Below are 22,234 nucleotides of genomic sequence, written 5' to 3' on the forward strand. Positions count from 1 at the left end.
TCAATTATAGCTCAAAAAAGTTGGAGACAAAATAAAGACCAGAAAATGCTGCATAATGTGATAATATGTACTTCCTCGTGAGAGTCCATCTTTGCATTGATATTCTTACCTTATAAAAAGAACTGCTGAGGGGCGCCTGGGTGGCTCAGTCGTTAGGCGTCTGCCTTCGGCTCAGGTCATGATCCCAGGGTCCTGGGATCGAGCCCCACATCGGGCTCCCTGCTCGGCCAGGAGCCTGCTTCTCCCTCTCCCACTCCCCCTGCTTGTGTTCCCTCTCTAGCTGCCTCTCTCTCTCTCTCTCTGTCAAATAAATAAATAAAATATTAAAAAAAAAAAAACAAACAAAAACTGCTGAATCAGTGGAGTATCAGGGTGGGGGGTGGGAGATTGTTGTTTTTGTTTTTGTTCTGTTTTTTTATTTTTTGGTTTTTTTTTTTTAGCCTTCATAAGATACTAGAATTGAGCTTTATTTTACACATATCAGTTGTCTTATATCACACACCCACTCACAACTTTCCTACCCTGACCAAATTCCAATTACCAAACCTCATGAATCACAGCTTCTATTTCACTGCCACAGATGCTGTAAAATGATAGGCAAATATCTTAAAGCTAATGGTGGCAGGTTTTGTCATGAATAATGCATAGGCATATATTATAAACTGAGTGAAAGTGGATATTTTACTCTTATTTTCCTTTTATTTTCATTACCATTACAGGTCCAGTATGGAATTTTTCCAGATAACTTTACATTCAATTTACTGATGGATTATTTCATAAAGAATGAAAATTACAAAGGTAAGAAACCAAACCCAGGTCCATTTATAATGGGGCTTCAGCTCCTAAAGGGAAGTAAATATGGGCAATTTCCCTTATTTTATTTTGTAATGACATCTCTTTATATCACTCTTTCTGTCAGAAATAGATGTGTGGTTGATTTACCATACCACTTGGCCATATAGGACAATCATATCCAGGTTTTTTTTCCTCTGAGTTTCTCAAGTTTATTTGTTCATGCCTCCTTGTGCAAAGGACAGTGAATTTAGTTAAGCAGTAAACCTGCCTGAGCTTCCATGGCTGGTTAAGATTATGGTAATGCAATTATTAGCTTGACTTTTTTTAGTATCGTTTGCTAACTTTATTTAATTTAAATCACAGTTGTTACTCTGTGTGAAATATAAGACTATAAAATCAGTTGATTTCCCGGAAAGAGCAGTACCCTTGCTATGAAGAAAAGTCCTTTTACCTCCCCAGGCTCTTGTTTCCTCATCTATAAAATAAGTGAATGGGTAATCTCTGAGATCTCTCTCTCTCTTTTTTTTTTTATTAACATATAATGTATTGTTTGTTTCAGGGGTACAGGTCTTAACACAATTCACAGCGCTCTCCATAGCACATACCATCCCCAATATCCATCACCAAGCCACCCCATCCCTCCCACCACCCCTCCACTCCAGCAACCCTCAGTTTGTTTCCTGAGATTAAGAGTCTCTTATGTCTCCCACTCTGGTTTCCTCTTGTTTCATTTTTCCCTCCCTTCCCCTATGATCCTCTGTCTTGTTTCTCAAATTCCTCATATCAGTGAGATCATATGATACTTGTCTTTTCTCTGATTGACTTATTACGCTCAGCGTAATACCCTCTAGTTCCACCCACATCATTGCAAATGGCAAGATTTCAATTTTTTGATGGCTGTGTAATATTCCATTGTATATATATACCACATCTTCTTTATCCATTCTATCTGTTGATGGACATCTAGGCTCTTTCCATAGTTTGGCTGTTGTGGACATTGCTGCCATAAACATTGGGGTGCACGTGCCCCTCTGGGTCACTACATTTGTATCTTTGGGGTAACTACCCAGTAGTGTAATTGCTGGGTCGTAGGGTAGCTCTGTTTTCAACCTTTTGAGGAACCTCCATACTGTTTTCCAGAGTGGCTACACCAGCTTGCATTTCCACCAACAGTGTAAGAGGGACTTGAAAGACTAATTTTAGCCATTCTGACTCGTGTGAGGTGGTATTTCATTGAGGTTTTGATTTTATTTCCCTGATGCCAATTGATACTGAGCACTTTTTCATGTGTCTGTTGGCCATTTGCATGTCTTCTTTGCAGAAATGTCTGTTCATGTCTTCTGCCCATTTCTTGATTGGATTATTTGTTCTTTGGGTGTTGAGTTTGATAAATTCTTTATAGATTTTGGATACTAGCCCTTTATCTGATATGTCATTTGCAAATATCTTCTCCCATTCTGTCGGTTGCCTTTTGGTTTTGTCTACTGTTTCCTGGGCAGAAGCTTTTTATCTTTTTTTTTTTTAAGATTTTTATTTATTTATTGAGAGAGAGAGAGAGAGCATGAGAGGGAGGAGGGTCAGAGGGAGAAGTAGACCCCCTGCCGAGCAGGGAGCCCGATGCGGGACTCGATCCCGGGACTCCAGGATCATGACCTGAGCCGAAGGCAGTCGCTTAACCAACTGAGCCACCCAGGCGCCCCCAGAAGCTTTTTATCTTGTTGAAGTCCCAATAGTTCATTTTTGCCCTTGCTTCCCTTGCCTTTGGCGATGTTTCTAGGAAGAAGTTGCTGTGGCTAAGGTCAAAGAGGTTGCTGCCTGTGTTCTCCTCAAGGATTTTGATGGATTCCTGTCTCACATTTAGGTCTTTTATCCATTTTGAGTCTGTTTTTGTGTGTGGTGTAAGGAAATGGCTCAGTTTCATTCTTCTGTCTGAGATCTCTACCCCCGAAATTCCTTGATCCTGTGCAGTTAATTTGAAGTGACTCTTCTTCACTTCCACTACCATGAGGTAGTCCAAGGAAAGATGGAGGTCGCAGCAGACTGACTGTACAGAGGAGTCTGGTGGGCCCCGGCCAATGTCCGTGGGTTAGGGAATCCTATGACAGCATGCTTGTGCTCGTGGCTGTGCTGACAGTGAAGAAGAAGGAGGAGCCTTGCCACTGTGTAAAGACACACACTGGCTTTCCCTTTCCCCCATTTCATCCTCAGGCTTGGTACTGAGGAGCCACGGGGGAGCTATGTTAGGGTAGTTACTACCTCAGGAACATGGGTATGGACTGGTGGGCACTTACGCGTTTATGACATCTGAGATTCCTGCCATTGGGTTCCATCCCCTCATCCCTGCACACCGCACCAATGGCCTTTCCCACTGCATCCACACTCAGTGTTTAGGCGAGGGACAGGGCCTTCCTGCCCTGATGTGGCCACCTCTCCCCTTTGTCTCCTCTGGATCTCTGCTTTATCTTCTCTCTCAAAAGGCTTGCAGTTGTTGACTGCTGAAGAATATTTGCTGTATATTATTTTTTGAAATGTCAGTTATCCCTTCTTGTCTATTTCTTATTCAGTTTTAAACCTACATTTCCTGAATTCAAGTGAAAGGGAATTAGCTTTTGTATGTTTCTGAATCTGTGCTCCATGAACATCAGATTTAATAGTGTATCATTGGAGAATTATTAGAAGCAGTTTTCTCCCTGCCCTCTCTCTTTAAAGGGCATGGTGGAAGGGTCACAGGACTTTTTTTCCCCTAAATGCAGAGTAAATATTTAATATTGAGGATTTCTAAAAATAAAGTTTTAATGAAGATTATTATCATTTATGGCAAAAATTTAGAAAGTGTTATACTTTTTATTGTTACTGGGATAGGAAATATCAAAGTACATAAATGAATATGGAGGAAAAGTTAATTAATTATACAGGGTAATCTGATTTCACTTCCCAAGCTGAATGAAATGCAGAATATAAGTAAAAGATAAAGTAAGTTTGATTCATTTTTCATGTTTAATTTTGGATTCAGCAATGAACAGTTGAAAAACCAGATTTTTTTTTAAACTGGATTTTTAGCTTTAAATTGTGTTCTTTTAAAATACTGGTTTGTTTAGGGTTGTTGTTTGTTTGTTTTAAATCTCTTCTAGATCCTTATTTGCTACTGATTATAGTAGATGACTTTCTGGTCTATCTAAGTTTCCCCATTTGCAAAAAGAATATAGAAGTTCTTGCCTATGGCCTCATTTAAAACCATGACAACATACACAAAGCCAGCTGGTTAGGAACAGCTGCGAGTCGGTGCGAACTCTTATAATTATGATTATATGCAAAAATTGGTTAACACAGCAACTTAGTCAAAAACATTTGTTGTGCCTGTTTTATGTGCTGGCACCATATTTTAAACCAATATTAACATTCTCTAATTTAACAACAAATATTAAGGAAAAGAAATTGTCTGAACTTGATTTTCTTGGCTTGCATCTATGTTGTGGAATCTTAAGGGAAAAGAAAAATTGCTCAAGATCTGATCTGCTGTGATCAGCATTCATGTGTCAACAAACACCTTACATTGTATTTTACAGTCAGGGGTTTATCATTTATAAATGAGCATTTTCCTTTACAGTCTTGCAAGTATTTTTAAACTGAGCCTGATTATCCTTTTTATAGTCATCAGTTTTCTGTCTCTGAAATGATACCTGGGATTTAGGATCGTCTCTAGCATTTGTCTTCATTTGCCCCAGCACGGAGAAGGTTCCAGAACACAGAATGGGGCAGTCAGCTCAGCTTCTGCTCTGCTTGTCAGGGTGACCTGGAAAATATATTTGCCTCCTTTCTGTATACCTTAGCTCTTCCAGCTGATGGACGTGATGGGTTAAATTTGCTTCACAATTTATGAGGCATTTTTGTATGTACTATCTTGATGGAGTGTCCAGTAGTCTTTTTTTTTTTTTAAGATTTTATTTATTTATTAGAGGAAGCAAGCATGAGCTGGGGGGAGAGGCAGATGGAGAGGGAGAGGCAGACTCCCCACTGAGCAGGGATCCCAATGCGGGGCTCGATCCTAGAACCCTGAAAGATCCTGACCTGAGCCGAAGGCAGATGCTTAACTGACTGGGCCACCCAGGCGCCCCTCTCCCATAGTCTTTTGAAGTAGATGGGACAAATGGTATTTTTTTATCATCATGAGGATGATACTGGGAGAAGTTGAGAAATTAAGTGGATTATTCCATGTCCTTGAGAACATTGGTGCAAAAGCGCCGGACTTAGTACATAATAGTAAATACAACAGAAGCTAAAGACTTGAGAAAGATCTAGTTTATGGAAGAACTGGGATCAGAGCTCACATTTTTTTGCTTCTTAACTCTGTTTGTTTTTCTGTCGTGCCCCGCTTTTTAAGTTTATAGTTAAATACAGATTTGGTGATGTTACCTAAAACTAATTCCCTCTCATTTTTACTTTGATCTTTTTGCCAGATGCTTTATCTGTGGTTTTTGAGATCATGATGCAAGAAGCCTTTGAAGTACCTTCCACCCAGCTTCTGTCACTCCATGTTTTATACCATTGTCTGGCCAAGAAGACGGACTGCAGCGTAAGTGACAGGCGGCACAGTGGGACTGAGAGCCCGAGAAGCCCACGGTGCCTCTTCAGCAGGGAGGAGGTGGCTGGAGGAGACCTCAGAATCTGGACATGCGGCCCTATGGCCCCCGAACAGCCAGGAATGAGTGCTCCTTCTGTACATTTTAGTTTCCAGTTTCTGACAGAGTGGACCTGGATTCCACTTGAAAGAATCTCAAGTGAAAGTCCTTATGCACATTTTGAAACTTGAGCTTGGCTGAATGCCCCTCAGACATTCAGAAATGGGTAACTGATCGTCAGTGACAGTTGGACTTGCATATCAAAGAAGCAGAGAGGCAGCTAACTGACCACGACCTCAGGCATTCAATGCCGATTGTTCAGTTGGCATCAGTATTTTCCTGACATTGCTCTGATCAGTACAGAATACCAAGTTTTGGTTTCTTCTCTTAGGTTAGGCTCTTTAATAATTGTTTACTGTTACCCTAAGAATAACAACAGTAATAACTAATATTTAAATAGTACCTACTTTACACCAGGCTGTGTTCTTGGTGTCTTAAATTTATTAATGTATTTAATCCTCACAGTTCTATGTGGATGAGAAGACTGGAGCACAGAGATGTTACATAATAGCTGCCGGGCTCATAGGTGACAAAGCCACCTTGGGAAGCCAGGCAGCCTGTGCGTGCAGTCTACCACAACTTCAGTACCTCAACTTCAAATGTAACATCAAAAAACACTAGTTTGCATAGGAACTGAAAAGGACATCTAACCCAGCTCACGTTCAAAAGAATTTATGGTCTGTTTTGCTTTTCTAAAATGAGGGTCATAGCCTATGGCATACCTCCCATTCATTAGTTGATTACATTTATATTGGGCAATGATTGCCTTCCATACATTGCCAAGTACTGGTTATACAATAGTAAACAAACATGCCCTGCTTCCAGCCAAAGAATAATACAGGCATTCAAAGCAAAACAAAACAAATACATGAATATAAAACTATAACTATAATGAGCACTACAAAGACCTCTCGTATGACAAGCATATATTTTAGGGAGTTTTTGTTTGTATTCTACACTTAGGTTAGGAATGGCTTCTTTGAGGAAATATTTCTTGAGTTCGTATTTAAAAGACGAATAGGAATTAACTGGCTGAAGAGAGGAAGAACAATCTAAAAAGAGGAACTAACACATGCAAAAGCCCTGTGGCAGAAAGAACACGGTGAGCAGAAAGGGGCTGGAAGAGGATCGGAAGACAGTCAGTGTAGATGCAGCAGAGAGAATGGTAGGAAGGGCGTGTGGTGAAGTAAGGTTGGAGAATGCAGGTCATGCTAAGCTGTATTTGTGCATCGTAAAAATAGCGAGAAGCCATTGAAAGGTTTTAAGCAGAAGGGGTAACATGGTTCAGTTTGTGTTTTGAAAAGATGCATCTGGCTGTAATGTGGGTAAGAGATTGGATTGGGGCCATGATGGCTTATGGTCCGAGCGCTTGGGAGACTACATGGTTGTCTGAGCAAAAGGTAATGGTAATGTGACCAGAATGGAGTTAGGAGTAGCCAGTGAACATATATTTAGGAGGCAGATAACATGATGGGGAACTGTATGTGGAGGCAGGGACGTACAGATGAAATCTTACCTCTTCAGTTTTTGACTTGTGTATCTGGATGGAAAGGTTGCCATTTGTTTGCAAGCGGAACTTTGGAAAAAGACTGGGTTTTATGAGGAAAATCATTAATTTGGCTATGAACATGTTGCATTTTGAGATGCTTTTTAGACAACCAAGAGATTTCATGAGAGAAATTGGATCTTCCTGGAAAAATCTGGACTGGAGATAGTTTATACATCTAGGTGTAAATTTCTGCAGATGAGCCACAGAGCAAAAAGGGAAATCAGGAACGTTTAGGTCCCAAAAACCACAGAAGGAGAGTGGTTTACAGTTTAGAATGCTTCTGAGAGGGTAGGTAAGGTGAGGACTTTTAAAAAGTGCATTGGATTTAGTGGCCTGAAGGCACTAAATTGTAACCTGTGTTTCCATAGAATAATGGAGGAGGAAAGGAAATTGGAGTGGATAGTGGAATGAGTTAAAGGTGCAAAAAGGAGACAGCTGGTGTAGGTGAGTGCTTTGGGTTTTCTAGCAGGGAAGGGGAGGGGAGAGGGGAGTGGGCGAATGAGATTTGCTTTGCATTAACGGGAAAGGCACAAGCACAAAGTGGGAGAACCTTGCAGACCCTGGTGCAGTAGCACCTGATTTCGTCCTCAATAGTACGTACAATAGAAGCTACAGGTTTGGGAGAGACCTGGTCTCTTACGTTAACACATAAATAGCTTTTCATATAAGCAGCGGTGTTTGGATTATTCTCAGAGAATCATCAAAAAAATCTGTAAGACATTCATTTGTTTGTTTTCATCCATCTTTTTAAAAGTCCCGTCAGCAGTGTCACTGTTGCAGCCAGCATCACTACCCAGGCTCAGTTCCTAGAGCAGCAAGGGTACTGTCCTTTTGGCTTTTGCCCTGTTGCATTTTGATGCTATGGGTCATGTTTTTCCCTAAAGAAAAGAAAAAAGTTTAAGGCTCCTTATTTATTATTCACAGGGTCCCTTTTCATGCAGTTTACGTGGGGGAAAATCAAACCTTAGGGCAATTTGCTTTTGAAAGTGAAATGCCCTGGTCCTCATTACCACCTCTTTTACTTATCTGTACTACACAAGTGCCTGGGGAGGCTTTGTTTTTCTCCCAAGATCTTTGCTTTTTTCAAAGGTTTAGAAAACCCTTAAGAAATTACACTTGTACCACACAAAGGCCAATCCCAGGAAAGAGGCTTGGGTGCCCATTAACACCTGGGGTGCCTCCCTTACACCTGGCTACAATTGTAGCTTGCACGCCTCATTCATTCTCTGCTTCCTCCCTGACCTCTGACTGCAGAGACCAATGCAGGGCATCCTGAGCTTTGTGTTCTTTATTTTCAAGTCCAAACAAGGGCTCCGGCCGATGTGTACCCATACGGCACCCAGAAGATCACAGCTCTCATTGTCTGGGGAGTTGCCAAGGCTGTCCTCTGAGCCCCCGTCACTGCTGTTACTACTCTGCAGCAGGCTTAGCAATGCTTGCATTTTTGCCCCTTTTGTCCCAAGTCTCAGAAGGCGCCAATTTTACTGAAGTGTAATTTTGTACCCTGGGTTGAAAGAAATGACCACTAAGTGTTTCTGATTGTCCAATTTATTTTTAAGAGGCGCAGATCTACCTAAAAGCAACCTAATAGTTGTATTTATTTTTACACTGTGAAGTAGGAGTCTTATCATTGCTGAATTGTTTAAAATTCAAAAGCTTGCCCCAGCATGTCGTAGCAATGTGAATGAATATTGGGCTGACAGCATGTGTGATCTCTATTGATTGTCTCAAGGCAGTGTTGGTCCAGAGTGTGCTATTTATTTTTGTTTTCTGATTGCAAAAGGCTTGCAAAAGGAACTCTTTATTCATTGCCAAAAATGTGGAAAATAATGAAAAATGTAAAGAAAAAAAAGTTGTTCATAATTTCCAGAAATCCATTAGCAGGGGATTTCTTTTCTATATTAGTCATTAAACATAAATATCTTTTATTTATAAAATCAGGATTATAATGTACTTATAGCTTTGTTATTTTGCTTTTTTTTTTTTACTCAGTCCTACAATAATGTTTTTCCCCTATTAAAAATCATTAAAAATCAAATTTTACATAAAGTATTCTTTGCTTGACTGGACCATGATCTGTTTTATTCTGTTGCAGTGGGAAGAGGAAAGGAACTTTGGTGCATCCCTATTACTCCCAGGCCTAAAGCAAAAGAACTCAGTGGGGTTAAGTTCCCAGTTGTATGGCTATGCACTTCTTGGTAAGCTAAGTGATCCTTATAAATATTGTTCTTCATGGATAGAACTGATGCATTCTTCTACTTTGTAATAAATTTTTAATTTGATTTCAGTGTACCAGTGAAATTCCAATATAGCTTTCATTTTTAAACATAAAAATAGACATTGATAGCCTTACAGTTATGGGATAATACCTTAAGAGACAGTAAAGAGGGTTCTAAAGCCTGTTACCACTGGCAAGGTGAAAACTAGTTCTGGTGGCTTTGGATTATATTTAGTGGGAATCAGTGTGAGGAAGGGATAAAGAAAGGAAAGTTCTGGCCCTCTTCTGGGAGAACCAGCCAGTAAAAATTTTCCCAGTACTAACAAAGATCTTTGTGTCTATTTTAGACCTTAAGTCCAGGAGGTAAGAAATTAAGAGTTAGGGTTGAACTAATATCCTTGGTAATGTTTTCAGGTGAGCAAAGGGACACTCAGAGAGTACATCTAGTAGCACTGTGGGAGAGCAGAGAGACTCATTGGTACAACGAGTGACTGTTCCATGCTGGGGGATGGTTGCTTTACTTTGATGCCCTGGTTGCATTGAAAGTCAAGAGGACAAAGCCTTGGAACCTGGGTTGTGTGGAATCAGGGCAAATAGCATCCAACCTAAGGATGCATAAAATGTGTCCTGATTTACAGAGATCTATTAAATACATTTATTATTTCACTATTCTTCCATTCTCTCTCTCAAGTAGGCAGGCATTTCAGAAGGCACCTTCTCTTGACCATACACTGCTTTGACTTACCTTCGTTTTATGAAAATCATCAAATTTTGATGATCTTCACCAACAAAATGTGGTGTGGCCTTCTTAGATGCTGATTCTGATAGAGACTGATGGAGCGGAATTTCAGAGTTCATCAGCTGGCTTTCAGACTAGCAAAAGAATTGACCACTCCTTTTAAAAATCACTTCCTCCTGATACGCCATCTACTTTCTTGCTATTGGCTTACGTGTTTTGCTTTTGCCTTCAGGTGAGCATTCTGGACTATCAGGCTGCATGAGTTGTTGAGGGAGTTGTCAGGGCTAAGAAAATGTGCGTTGTTGCTGCTGTTCTGCGCAGAGGCCCTGGTGCTTTGGGACAGGCAGCCGTCAGATCAAAAGCTCTTTGCTCCCACCGTGTCGTGTGCTGTGCAGCCTCACTCAACCCCAGGGGAAGCAGCTTCCCCGAATGTGACTGCAGTCTAGCCCCAGGCGTCTTAAAAGTCTAAAATTAGCTGTCACCTGATAAGCTTTGTCTATTTATGTCCTACTACAGCCTTCCCAAATCCTCCTTCCCAGGAAAGATAAGTGAAGGCAGCTTGAAGACCTGGCCGCTCAAGGTGACTTTGGCCGTTAGTGCAGAGAGGGCTTCTGTTCCACAGGAACACGGAGACAGCCCCTTGGCCCACCTGAGGACCCTCTGTCTAGTGTCCACATCTTGAGCTCCAGTTGTGGTGGTTTGAGGTACAAAGAAAAACATTCATGTCCGAAGATCTGAAGAGGATGATGAAGACTTTATGATCTAAGTGCTGATGAAGTTCAAATAAAGGAAAGAAGAATAAAATGAGATCTTTTTTTTTCATAAGGACAGTCGATGGGGTGTTTTGGAGCATTTTGAAAAATGTCAAACATTTGCTGGCAAGGGAAAGTTGTCATATGTTGACAAGATTTCCACTGTAGGAGAATTGTGGGATTTCTTTTTCTGAGGAAGATTTTGTTCTTGAAACAAAAATAGTATTTCAGTTGTTTGACTCGTTTTATAAGGGTAGTTCCACTTAAAGAGACAGATATATCAACGTCTCTAAATTTCCCTCAGCTCTATGATTCATACATCCTCCTGATAATTTCCACCAGCGCAAATGAAAAAGAAGAAAAGCATATTCGTACAACTTTGTATTAAAAAACAGATTCAGTGAATTTCACCACATTCTTCATCATCCATCTGAAATGGCACCAGGTCGCTGGACAGGATGAGGCTCTTGGTACAGATTTGAAATTATTTTCCAGGTTCATAATTGATTTGTGCTTTCAAGTCCTCTGTCTCCACCACAGTGGGAAGCCACAGCTGAAGCTTCTTCATTGTTCTTTTTGGCTACAGGGAAGGTGGAGCTGCAGCGAGGGCTGCGGGCTGTGTACCATAATATGCCTCTGCTGTGGCAACCTGGCTACCTTGACCGAGCCCTTCAAGTGATGGAGAAGGTGGCCTCATCCCCGGATGATGAGAAGCTGTGTGCAGAAGCGGTACGTCCCTTGGCCCTAAGTCCATGCGCTTTAGCCATCTCCTGTTCCTTGCGAGCCAGCCTGTGAATTTGTTTGCATTGTCTTCCCCTCCCCCTACTCTCTTTACTTCTGTAGAATCGTGTACTCACCCAGTTGAAAAGGAATGAAAATCCACACACATTCTCCATGTTACAAAAAGTATTAGAGAATAAGATGAACGTTGATTCTATAGCTCACTGTCTGGGAGGAAAACTGTCCCTCTCCCCTGAAATTGAAACTGAGTTCAATAAAATACTGCCCACTCCCCCAGTAAAATCTCAGTGGAAGCTCAAAAGTTAATATTTCATTTTTAATTTTTGGCATTTCTGTGCCCTTGTAGTCCTGGGAGAGTACATGGCAATTATATTCACCCATAGAAGCCTTTAAGAAACGAATCTGGGGACTAGAGATGGACTAGAGTCTTGTTTTGCCTCCATTTACCATTCTGTGGTGAATGCTCAGTGCTGGGGAAATGTGGGTCAGATGTTCCTTTCAGAGTTCTGAGGGGTTCATTTTGCCTGGACTAGGCAGCTGTCTTCCCACCAGCCCCAGTGTGCATCTCTCAGTCACCTAGGACTCTTGACGCTATGAAGCCACTAGACTTAGCTCAGGCTACAGGAAATGTAGCATCTTAGAGCCACATGAAAGCCTTAGCCTTACAGGCAGCCAGTGTCCACTCCTATCCAAGCAGCTTATGTCATAAGAGGGAGGCCTAGATGGATGTTGGTTGTTGCAGTACCAGGATGTAAAAGTTAATTTTGAGCTCATTCTTGGTTTTGCCTTGACCCCAATCACTAGGACTCAGTCCTTGGCTTTATTTTAGCCATGAGATGTGCATGTCTGGTGCTTATACTGACCAGATACTAATGTCTGGTGAATCATCATGTTCTTTGGCAGACGTTGATAACAGAACATACACATTCCTAAACATATATTCATATTTAACCCTGCTATAGTCAGTGCTAGTGATCAAAAACACAATATTATATGTAAATCCTTTGCCAGGGAAATATTCCTTCCAATCTGAGCCAGATTTGCATTCTCTGTCTTAACAGGAAAGTGATACAGATGTCAGCAAGAACGGAATGTATCTTGGGTTTGGGTATAAGGTATTAATGGCATTAAAGGGCCTTAGTATTTTCTGGAATTTTGTTCTAAGGCGACGTGGTCAGAATTAATTGGTACGCAAGGAGGTGCTAGTGCTGGCCTTGAGGTTGTAGAATCTCTGAGGATTAGGCCCTCAGGGGGTCAGGGGAAGGTGTGCCCCAAAGTGAATGTGGTGCACGAGAGAGGCCAAAACCAAAAGAAAGCCTGTTTTACAATTTATTTACTTTGCAAGTCACAGAAATCACCTTATTACAGTACATTTCACGTCTGCCTGTCGAGTCTCTGTCAGCAGCTTATGTGGGTTGTGCGGCTCCCTAATTTATAGATGAATAAAGGCTAGGCTTTTCTAAGGCTCTCCCACGCATTCAGAATGGCCCTCTGTTGGTTGTGCTGTGCGGTGGTTTTTCTCTCCTCCCAATTCCAAACCGGTTGAGGAAGACGACACGGAAGAGGGACTACTTTGAGTCCCCATCGAACATGATTTTTGGATCCCTCCCTGGTTGACTAAAGGTGAAATCAGACGCCGCGGCGCCGCAGTGCTGATCCGTACACAAATAATTCTGAGCTTGCATATTTGTCCCGTGTGTTTTGTGCTAGGTCGTCCCTGCCATCCGACGGGGAATTTCTGACGTAAAATCAGATAACCACGTCTCTCTCTGGTGATTTTATAAGAGAAAGAGTTCCCGAGTGTGCAGATCCCAGCTGTTTCTTCCTTCCTTTCCCTGGCCCAGCCTCTCTGCGTGGTGTGTTTTCAGGGCCACGGGATGGTCAGTCCCTGCCTCTCTCTGCTCCACAGCTGGCTGTGCTGGACGGCACGCTGCAGGCGCTGACTGCTCCGGCCCCCGGGGCCTCGGAGGAACGGCCCCAGGAAGGGCAAGCCAGCCGCGGCTCAGAAGAGCTGCGGGAGCAGCTGGACGTGGAGGAGACGGAACAGTCCAAGCTTCCCCAGTACCTGGAACGATTTAAGGTGCGTCGTAGCAGAACGGAGTCCCTCTCCGCCGGGCACTAAACATGCTTCTCGGCTGTGGTGACAGGCAGGCAGGCCTTTCGTGCATCACTGTCACACGCAGAGGCATGAAAAACTGACATCACAAATGAGGCTTCAAACAGGAAGCGGTCTTAAAAGAAACAAATGAATTTTTATGCTCCTTTTTGTGCGTGAGCTAATCGGTCCCAGTTTTGTTCAACTGGGGCAGCGTGTCATTATGCGCACTCATCCCTGATGTGTCTGATGGGTGGGTACTAGCTTGCCGCCTCCGAACGGTCGCCTGACTCCAACCCCAGGTGGAAAGGGTCTGATCATTTCTCATATTGCACTCATGTGCTTGATAACCCAGAACCCCAAGTGGAAATTAGAAAGCCATATCTGAGTATGATGGAGATCCGCTGCAGGCATCTTCTGTTGCTCGGCTTTGTGTTGTGCACTCGGGCCCTCCGAATACATTTTTGGACTACATGGAAGATGTAAACCAGTTTCTTTTCCAAACAGTCCCGAACGCTCAAGCTGCCTTTGGTAGCTTTACAGCTGCATGGCCCAAAATATTCTGTGATCTGCGTCCGGGAAGAAGAGCTGTGTTACAGGTTAACCCCTCGGCTTCTTCTTTGCTTTGTTTCTTGTCTATGTAGTGCAAAGAGAAAAATGTGCTGCCTAAAGAATTCTTTGTATAAAGCAGGAAACCTTCCTATCCATGCCAGCTGACCTAGTGTGTCATTTTGGGGCAGAGAGGTGTCATTTTGCCTGATGATGACATGTAGCTCTGTTCAGTAATGCTGTGGAACCAGCTGTGAAATACCGTGTCCCCATGTTATAAGGACTCCTCTGTACTTGCAGCTGCTGTTCCTCCCGCTGATTCTGAAAAGTCATTCTTCAAGGTCCCTCGTTTAGAATTTGAAGACTGAGAAAGAAAGGTTGATGGATAGGGCGCCTGGGTGGCTCAGTTGGTTAAGCGACTGCCTTCGGCTCAGGTCATGATCCTGGAGTCCCTGGATCGAGTCCTGCATCGGGCTCCCTGCTCGGCAGGGAGTCTGCTTTGCCCTCTGACCCTATCCCCTCTCATGTGCTCTCTCTCATTCTCTCTCTCTCAAATAAATAAATAAAATCTTTAAAAAAAAAAGAAAGGTTGATGGATATTAGGTACACAGAGAATTGGCAGCTAAGTTAAGAACTTACATTCCTACCTGTTCCTCTTAACTTTGCAGATTAGGAAAGGCTGAAAAACAAACAAAAAATGCTGCTGTAACACTCCTAAAAGTGACTACTTCTTCCACTTGTTTCTTATATGTTTAATCTCAGAGAATAGAAATCTGTGCTGCATTAAATCCTCAGTCCTCATTCTTTTACACATGCATTGTTTTGAAAATCAAAAAAGACCTATTTATTGGCTGCTGGCTGCATATTAGGCATCAGTGCATTTCATTCATCTTCACTGTGGCTCTGCATGGTGGATGCTGCTTTTCCTATGTTACATGACAACAGGCTGAGAGGAACTGGCCCGTGACTGACTGGGGATTTGAACAAAAGTTTACTGACTCAGATTCGAGTCCTTATCCTGGTGTCCCAAGCTGTCTCCTTGGCCCCAACCCACATAGAAAGTGATATCAGAAAGAAAGAATTCTCCTTGCACATTTCTTTTTCTTCCTGTGGCCTGATTTTTATTAGTCTCAGGTAATTTGGTTGGGGTCCATTTTTACAGGACTGACCCCTCACACAAGGCCTCTAGCCACTCCTCAACGCATGGATCCTGCCCACCTTCCACCCCTGCTACTGGAACAGGCCTCATCGCCTATGCCAGTGAATTGCATTTGTTTTTGGGACATGGGGATGTGTGGCATAAGCTACAGCTGGGGCCGTAAGTGGCTCTCTCTTGATGATCTACATCTTGAAACACTTAAGGAGATTAGTGTTTTTAGTACTTGACTTCTCCAGGAATACAATACCGCCCAAACCAAGATGCCATTTCAGATGGAGCCGTAAGCAGTCGATTTGCAAAGGCGGACCTGCAGTGGAGCTCAGCAGGTGGAAGCTTATAATAGTGCGAGCACTCATGGGAGCTGTTTAGCATGCCATTAGTAGAAAAGTCTTGAAATGATTTCCATCTGTTGAAAGAAACCCTGGGTAGGCAAACATTTATATCAGTCATTCTGAAGGAAAGGATGTGGATGGGCTTGCTCCCGTTTATCAGCTGCTTCTGCCATTTTGTGTGCGTCTTAGAGTGCCTTGCTCTGGGAGTTCGCTGCTTGCTTTGGTGCAGGTCAGAGCAGAAATGTAGGTTTGTTAGACTTGTGCTGTCTTTGTGGATTAAAACAAGAAAGTACATAGGGAATCTCAGCATATGGAGTTCCATTTAATGTTCGTGAGTGAAGGGAGAGAAGTCACATTTGGTGCATCTTAGCAAAATTGCTGGACTAAAAAAGGGGGGGGCAGACGCTTGTAGTGTCTAGATGAAAGGCAGCATGACAGGTTCCCAATAAAGTGCCTTTTCCTGCAAGCAGAATGTGTGGAGGTTTTGCAAGTGACTTAATCTCCTTTCCTCTTTGTCTTCTCCCATCTGCACCCTCCTCCCCACCCCCCATCTCCTCTATTTTTCCTTTGTTTCCAACAGGACTTGCACTCCAAGCTTGAGGCCCTGGGCAGAGTTGAGTCAGAAAGCCTTTTGACTCTGACCGCCCAGCTTATGCAGGAACAGCTCCCCACCTGCGAAGCCCAGGACATGGCAGCCTACGAGCAGAAGCTGCAGCACTGGCACCTGGAGCAGGCGCACTTGATTCAGAGGGAACGGGAGCAGAGGGAGAAGGCAATGCAGGAGCACGAGGCCCGGAGAGCAGCAAAGGCGTCTGCCTAGCAGGCCCACAGTGCCCCAGTCCCCACCACAAGCTTCCCTAGCCCCATCCTGGGACTCACAGTGACCGTGGGGGCAGCCTCAGCCTCCTCCCTCTGGCCTCTCCTTTGCTTAAAGCAGGCTGTCTGCGGGATCAGAGCCACGGTGGTCAACGTAGTAAGGCACTGTGACTTCCCATCACATGCCGAGAAGGGCTGCAGAACTGTGAGTGGCAAGTGGTCAGACTGAAGCCCCAGCTAAGCACCTTAAATAAGGTGCTCTCAGGCTTATGGTGGGGTTTCTGGGGTCAGGGATCAGTGTTGAACATTGAAAATTCCTAATCCATAGCGGTGGTGGAGGGAGAGGCCGTGGTTGAATAGCCTAGTGTCGAGCACAGGCTTTTGAATGGTCTCTGTCTCCTCAGTGGCAAACTGCGTACCCTGAGCCTCATCCCGCTCTGTGTCCTCCCAGCCTGAGCTGGGTGTGGGATGCCCACACGTCTCAGCTTCTCCTTCCCCTGTGTCTCTTCCCTGCAGACCTGAACTTGGGAGAAATTGAGGACAGGAGTGAACACAGCACCATGAACCCACTGGCTTTCAAATTTCAGGCACCCACGGTGACATTTTTAGAATGGAAGGGCTTCTGAGGAGAAAGCTAGCTCTAGCTCTGAAGCCATGGCTTGGGTTCTCCATCATGTTGGGGTAACTTCTTTCCAAAACATTCTCAGCTCCTTCCTCAAGGAGGTAAAGTGAGCCTTTTGTGTCCACACGTACAGCTTGTCAACACACATTTCAGTTGGAGAAGTAGGAGAGAACAAGAGGCAGGATGGGGCTTGTAGTACATAGGAGACATGCGTAACTGTGCAACCGTCAGGGGGTGGAAATTCCTTCCTGAAGCTTCTCTGTGAAAGGGTCCAGGGGCAGCTCCTGCTTGCTATGTAATTTTGCTGTTACGTTCAGTGGTAAACTGTTATTCAAGGTTGTGCTCTTTTATCAAGAACCTGTGGAAATAAATGTTCTGGGATTCTTTTGGTGTATTCTTTGTCTTTTAGGGAAGGGAGGAAGAGAGGAAGTCACACCATCAATATGGTTAGTCTGATTTTGAGCAGCATTTTTTAAACCTTCCTTCTCTATCAGACTTCGGCATTTGTAACCACCACCACAACCATTAACGTATTGAGGACAAACTGTGTGCCGACAACTCAAGCAGCCCTCTGAGGGGGGTAGGAGTAACCCCATTCTTGAATGAGGAAGCAAACTAAGTGGCTGAGGTGAGGCTGGCCCCGCTCTTCCTGGCGTGCTGACCACAGCCGTAGCTGCAGTGCACACCCAGCGCAGGGCCTCGTGGCTGAGCAGAGCCGAGTGTTACTTAGGGAGAAGGTCAAGACCAAAAGTCGGTTGTGATATTTTGCTTTATCAGGGGCAGGGCTTTTTCAGCCACTCCCTTATTATATCAAGAGGAAGGTTCAAGATGAATCAGAAGGCCCCTTTTGCTCCGTAAATTACTGACCATCATGGCACGAAGCATCATGTTAATACTGCAGCTCATAATTTGGCTTTCTGTTTCCTCCCCATCTGTCCCTGTCGCATGTGATTTCCAGTTTTTATCAGAGTGGGGAGCATGAAAACTCCCACTGAGCAACAGCACAGTACCTGACTCTCCTCCTCTTGGGGCCGTGTTGCCTTGGCACAAAACTTAGCTTCGTGTTTTCACACCTTCTATCTGGCTGTGGATATCAGATATGTGTGTGGGATTTTTGTTGTTGTAGATTTTCCATGTACTCACAGGCCCTGAAAATTAGTTTATTAAAGTCATTTTTTCACTATGAATGAATTAGCATCTCATGAGTAGAGGCCAGAAATGCTGCTAAACATCTCTTAGTGCACAGGGCAGCCCCATGACAAAGAAGTACCTGGTCCAAAATGTCAGTAGTGCCAAGGTCAGAAACCTTGGCTGAGGATATGTAAGCAGGGCATCCACAGGCATTTTTGCGCTGATGTAGATGAGACTCAAGAATAATGTTTGTACAAATGACATTTCTCAGGCTAGGAAAATAATTAACATTTAATAATTTTAATATTTAACTAATAAAATAATAGTTGCTTTTTAAGTGAATGAGTATAAAATATGCAGTAATATAGGGTAGGCTATTATTCTTCCTAAACAAAGTCCATTATGGAAAAGAGTAAATGATGATTTATATGATTTTGCTGTCGGGCGATAAGTAACTGGGACCAGGAGTCCTAAGTTCCAAAATGAAGCTGCTATGATGTGAGCTCCTATGAGTCAGCGGGACTCTACACCATTGCACCCAGTTAACCTCCCTGGGAGTGCATGGTGAGGAAGGGATGAAGTTTGACATGGGCTCAGAGGGCTTTGGCTGTAGGGAATGAAAAGCAGAAAATGTGGTATGGTTGTATTTTCATTAAATGGTTATTAATAATCTTCAGAGCTGAACTTTTCAAACTCTGACAATGATAAATTTTTTAAATCTTCCTTTAGAAAATGGGGTAAGAGGAGTGCTTTTCAACATCATTGTGTTAGGGAAATTGCCTTTTATTCTAAATAACAGCTTCTTAGCTTGAAAATAACCTTTCCTTTCCCCGTTGAGTTGGCTTTGTTGCTGACGTTGCATGCTGCCGTGAGGATGCTCCTACCCATATGGTAACAAGGAAGTCTGGAGAAGGCGGTGGCTTTGCCCCTGAGATTGTGGCAGTTACCCCTGGGATCTTTGTTTAAAACAGTTACACTCAGGCTCTGAGTTTATTATGTATGAATGTTAGGGATTCCAGATGTGAGCTGGACATGTTCAGAAAACAAAGTTTATTCTTACAAGAAGCATCTGAAAATTAATTCCATTGTGGGCTTTAAATGCTCGATCAAGGAATGTAGGGAAGATTTATAAAGGATTTCTAATAGGTACATTATATTCTCATGTACTCAGTGGTAGGAGAATTTCACTTGCTTTTTTGGTTTCTACAATACTTCATCTCAGCAGAGTTCAAAATTTTAATCCTTAAACCACCACCCCCAGGTTGATATGCCTAAAATAGTATGTGGAATAAAACCAGTACCCGTTAAAAGGTTCCTCCAGTGACAGTATGCTGGGCCACTGTTGGATATCAGTGTTTCCCGGGCTCTGGCTCATCATTGGACCCATCTTGATTAAAAAACTATATTTAACAACTCCTCTTTGTGAATGCCCATTTCTACCTGATTTAATTCCACCTACTTAGAACAGCCCTGCAGGGCAGGGATTATTACCGTCATTTCGCAGAGGAGAAAACTGAGGCTTATGTGACTTGCCCAGGGCCACAGGACTAATAAGTGGGTTCACAGTGCTTGAACCCAAGTTTGTCCAATTCCAAACCCACTTCCCAGCAGCTGCACCATATAACCCCCAGGCCAACCTGAGACCAAGTACAGTCATTCATTCAACCAATATTTATTGAACATCTGTTGTGTGTCAGGCACTGTTAAAATAGTCACTGAGGACATAGCAAGGAGCAAAATAGACCAAGATCCCTTCCCTCATGGCATTTTACATTCTGTGGAGGGAGACAGTTAATTCACGAGTACATAGTAAGTCATATGGTAATAAGTGGTAGAGAGAGAAAGCAAGGAAGAGAAAAAGAGAATGCTGGGTAGGGACTGGAGGTTGCAACTTCAACTAGGTTGGTTAGGGAAGGCCTTCCTGGAAAAATAACTTTTGACTAAAGACCCACAGGGGTGAGGGTGAGGGTGAGAATCATGGCGTTACTTGTGGAAGTGTGGCAGACAGAGGAACCAGCACCAAGGGTGCAGATGGAAGCCTGCCTAGAGTGCCAGAGGACTAGCCAGGAGGCCAGTGTGGCTGGAGCAGAAAGTATAAGGTGGAGAATAGCAGGAGATGAGGGGTGCGGGAGGGTACAGGTGGTGTAAGACCCCCTGGCCCGTTAGTAAGGGTGCTGGCCTTCACTCTGAGATGAGAGCCCATCTGCAGGTTCTGATGGCGTGCTCTGACCTAACAGTTTCAGAGGGTTTGCTGGTCTAGCTACTATGTGGTGAACGAACACGGAGGGCAGAGATTGGACACGGGAATATCAGTTAGGAGGCTACCGCCATAATCCAGGAGAAAAACGATGGGCTTAGACAGTCACAGTAAATGTGAGGAGAAGGGGTTGGACGAGATATATTTGGAAAGAAGAGCCAGCACACTTGCTGACGGGCCAAGATTTTTTACCTGAGCAACTGGAGTAATGAGTTTGCCATTTACTGAGGTAGAAAAGCCTACAGGAAGAAGTAGTTTGGGGAAATCAAAGATTTGTTTGGGGGCATGTTAAATTTGATTGGAGTTATTTTACAGATCCTTATTAACCATCCAAATGGGACTATTAATAGACAGCAGGATCTGAATTTGGAGATCAGAGAAGAGGTACGGACTGGAGATAGCAGTTGTAAAAGTCATCAGCTCAAATCCATGAGACTGCATTACAGTAACATGCAGTTCTGGTTTGAGTGGAGAGAGTCTGAGCCATGAAATGGAGCTGTGCCTATTTTTTATGGCGAGATCACCCCATGAAGCAGTCCTTACTATGATGCTCCATCATCTGTGAAAACATGGCCAGGAACACCCCCAGAATTACCCAGAAGAACTGCTCATCTTCAAGGAACTGGGTGTGACCAAGAGTCAATGTGCATATATGACTCCAGTGAATTTTCAAGATGCACAGTATAAAATCAAAGAAGAAATAGTGATCTGGGATTATGCAAGAGCCCGAGAATTCATGAGTGAGGAGTTTATCGAGAGATCGTTGTAGGGACACAGAGAAACATTTAGAATGAGCAATATAAGTATAAAGAGAGAGAAGGTGGAGTCCGTACCTTAGCAGACCTTTGTTGATTTACCTGGAAGACCGGAAAAAAGAAACCGAAGAACGCCACGTCCAGTGTCTAGAAAAGGACCAGCTGGAAGGGTATTAACTCCCTCCCCATCTCTGCTGTGCCTGGGTCTGGAGGGAGTGGGATAGAAACACGTGGGGAGGTTTGGGTCGGGTGAACACCTGGCAGGGCTTCCCTGGGACCGATGACCTCCTAAGACACAGGACTTGCAGAGCCAAAGCCCGGGCAGTTCCCGGGCTAATGCAGATGGGCCCGCACCCTCGGTTCCGGCCAGAAAGACATCCTGAACTGAGTAGTTTGGCAGTGGAATAGAAGATAACTTACTTTAGTGTGATAGATGTAATTAAAATCTCTTGGTGATGATTTCCCACCCTGAGTTCTCACATGCTAAACCCTTTCATCTCTGGGGGCATTTCCAGATCCCTTCTGCCAAACAGCAACTTCTAACGGGACCAGTTCGTGAAGCCCCAGGGTTTTGGAGGCACAATATAAGATAAAAGGAGTGTATGTAACAAAGAGACATCCTTATGACTCAGGTCATACTGCAGTCGCCTTTTGAGGCCACAGGATCATCTCTGAAGACAGGGCCAGGCCCTGGAAGTCTCCGTTGAGCCCTCCGTGGGCATATTGTGACGGTGTGGAAGGAGTCGAGGTGCTGGTGCCTCTCACTGCACGCTCGCCATTCGGAGCCGGGTGGCCCCGGCATAACTGCTGCCGCTCTGTTGGTGTGAGCTGTCGCCTCTGCCTGGAGGTCGCGTCTGTCCAACACACACACAGCAGGTCTCAGCTTAGACATCCCTTCTGGTGCTCTTCCTCACCCTTGAACTTTGGGAACCCCTGTCACCCCAGTTTAGGGCAGCACTTTATGTTTTGTTCGCCTTTATAAATCCCCACAGTATTACTCACTGCAGGGTATAGAGTGAAGGTACAAGAATCATTTGAATGACTA

General features: G+C 43.7%; 1 protein-coding gene across 2 annotated transcripts in view; it reads left to right on the top strand.

The window, feature by feature from the left end:
* The window catches only part of MRPS27 (mitochondrial ribosomal protein S27), a 99,179-nt gene extending 81,749 nt beyond the window's left edge, over nucleotides 1–17,430 (top strand). The window contains exons 6-11 of one of the 2 annotated variants that reach the window (XM_078067210.1): nucleotides 720–798; nucleotides 5,253–5,368; nucleotides 9,119–9,221; nucleotides 11,319–11,461; nucleotides 13,383–13,553; nucleotides 16,189–17,430. In XM_078067210.1, coding sequence (XP_077923336.1) covers nucleotides 720–798; nucleotides 5,253–5,368; nucleotides 9,119–9,221; nucleotides 11,319–11,461; nucleotides 13,383–13,553; nucleotides 16,189–16,428 — 852 coding nt within the window. In that variant the 3' untranslated portion in view covers nucleotides 16,429–17,430. The remainder of the gene's footprint in view (nucleotides 1–719; nucleotides 799–5,252; nucleotides 5,369–9,118; nucleotides 9,222–11,318; nucleotides 11,462–13,382; nucleotides 13,554–16,188) is intronic. The other variant, XM_078067211.1, reaches the window with a different exon arrangement.
* Nucleotides 17,431–22,234: the final 4,804 nt, after the last annotated feature.

The sequence above is a fragment of the Halichoerus grypus genome, chromosome 2 (genome assembly GCF_964656455.1).
Source record: "Halichoerus grypus chromosome 2, mHalGry1.hap1.1, whole genome shotgun sequence".
Lineage (NCBI taxonomy): Eukaryota > Metazoa > Chordata > Mammalia > Carnivora > Phocidae > Halichoerus > Halichoerus grypus.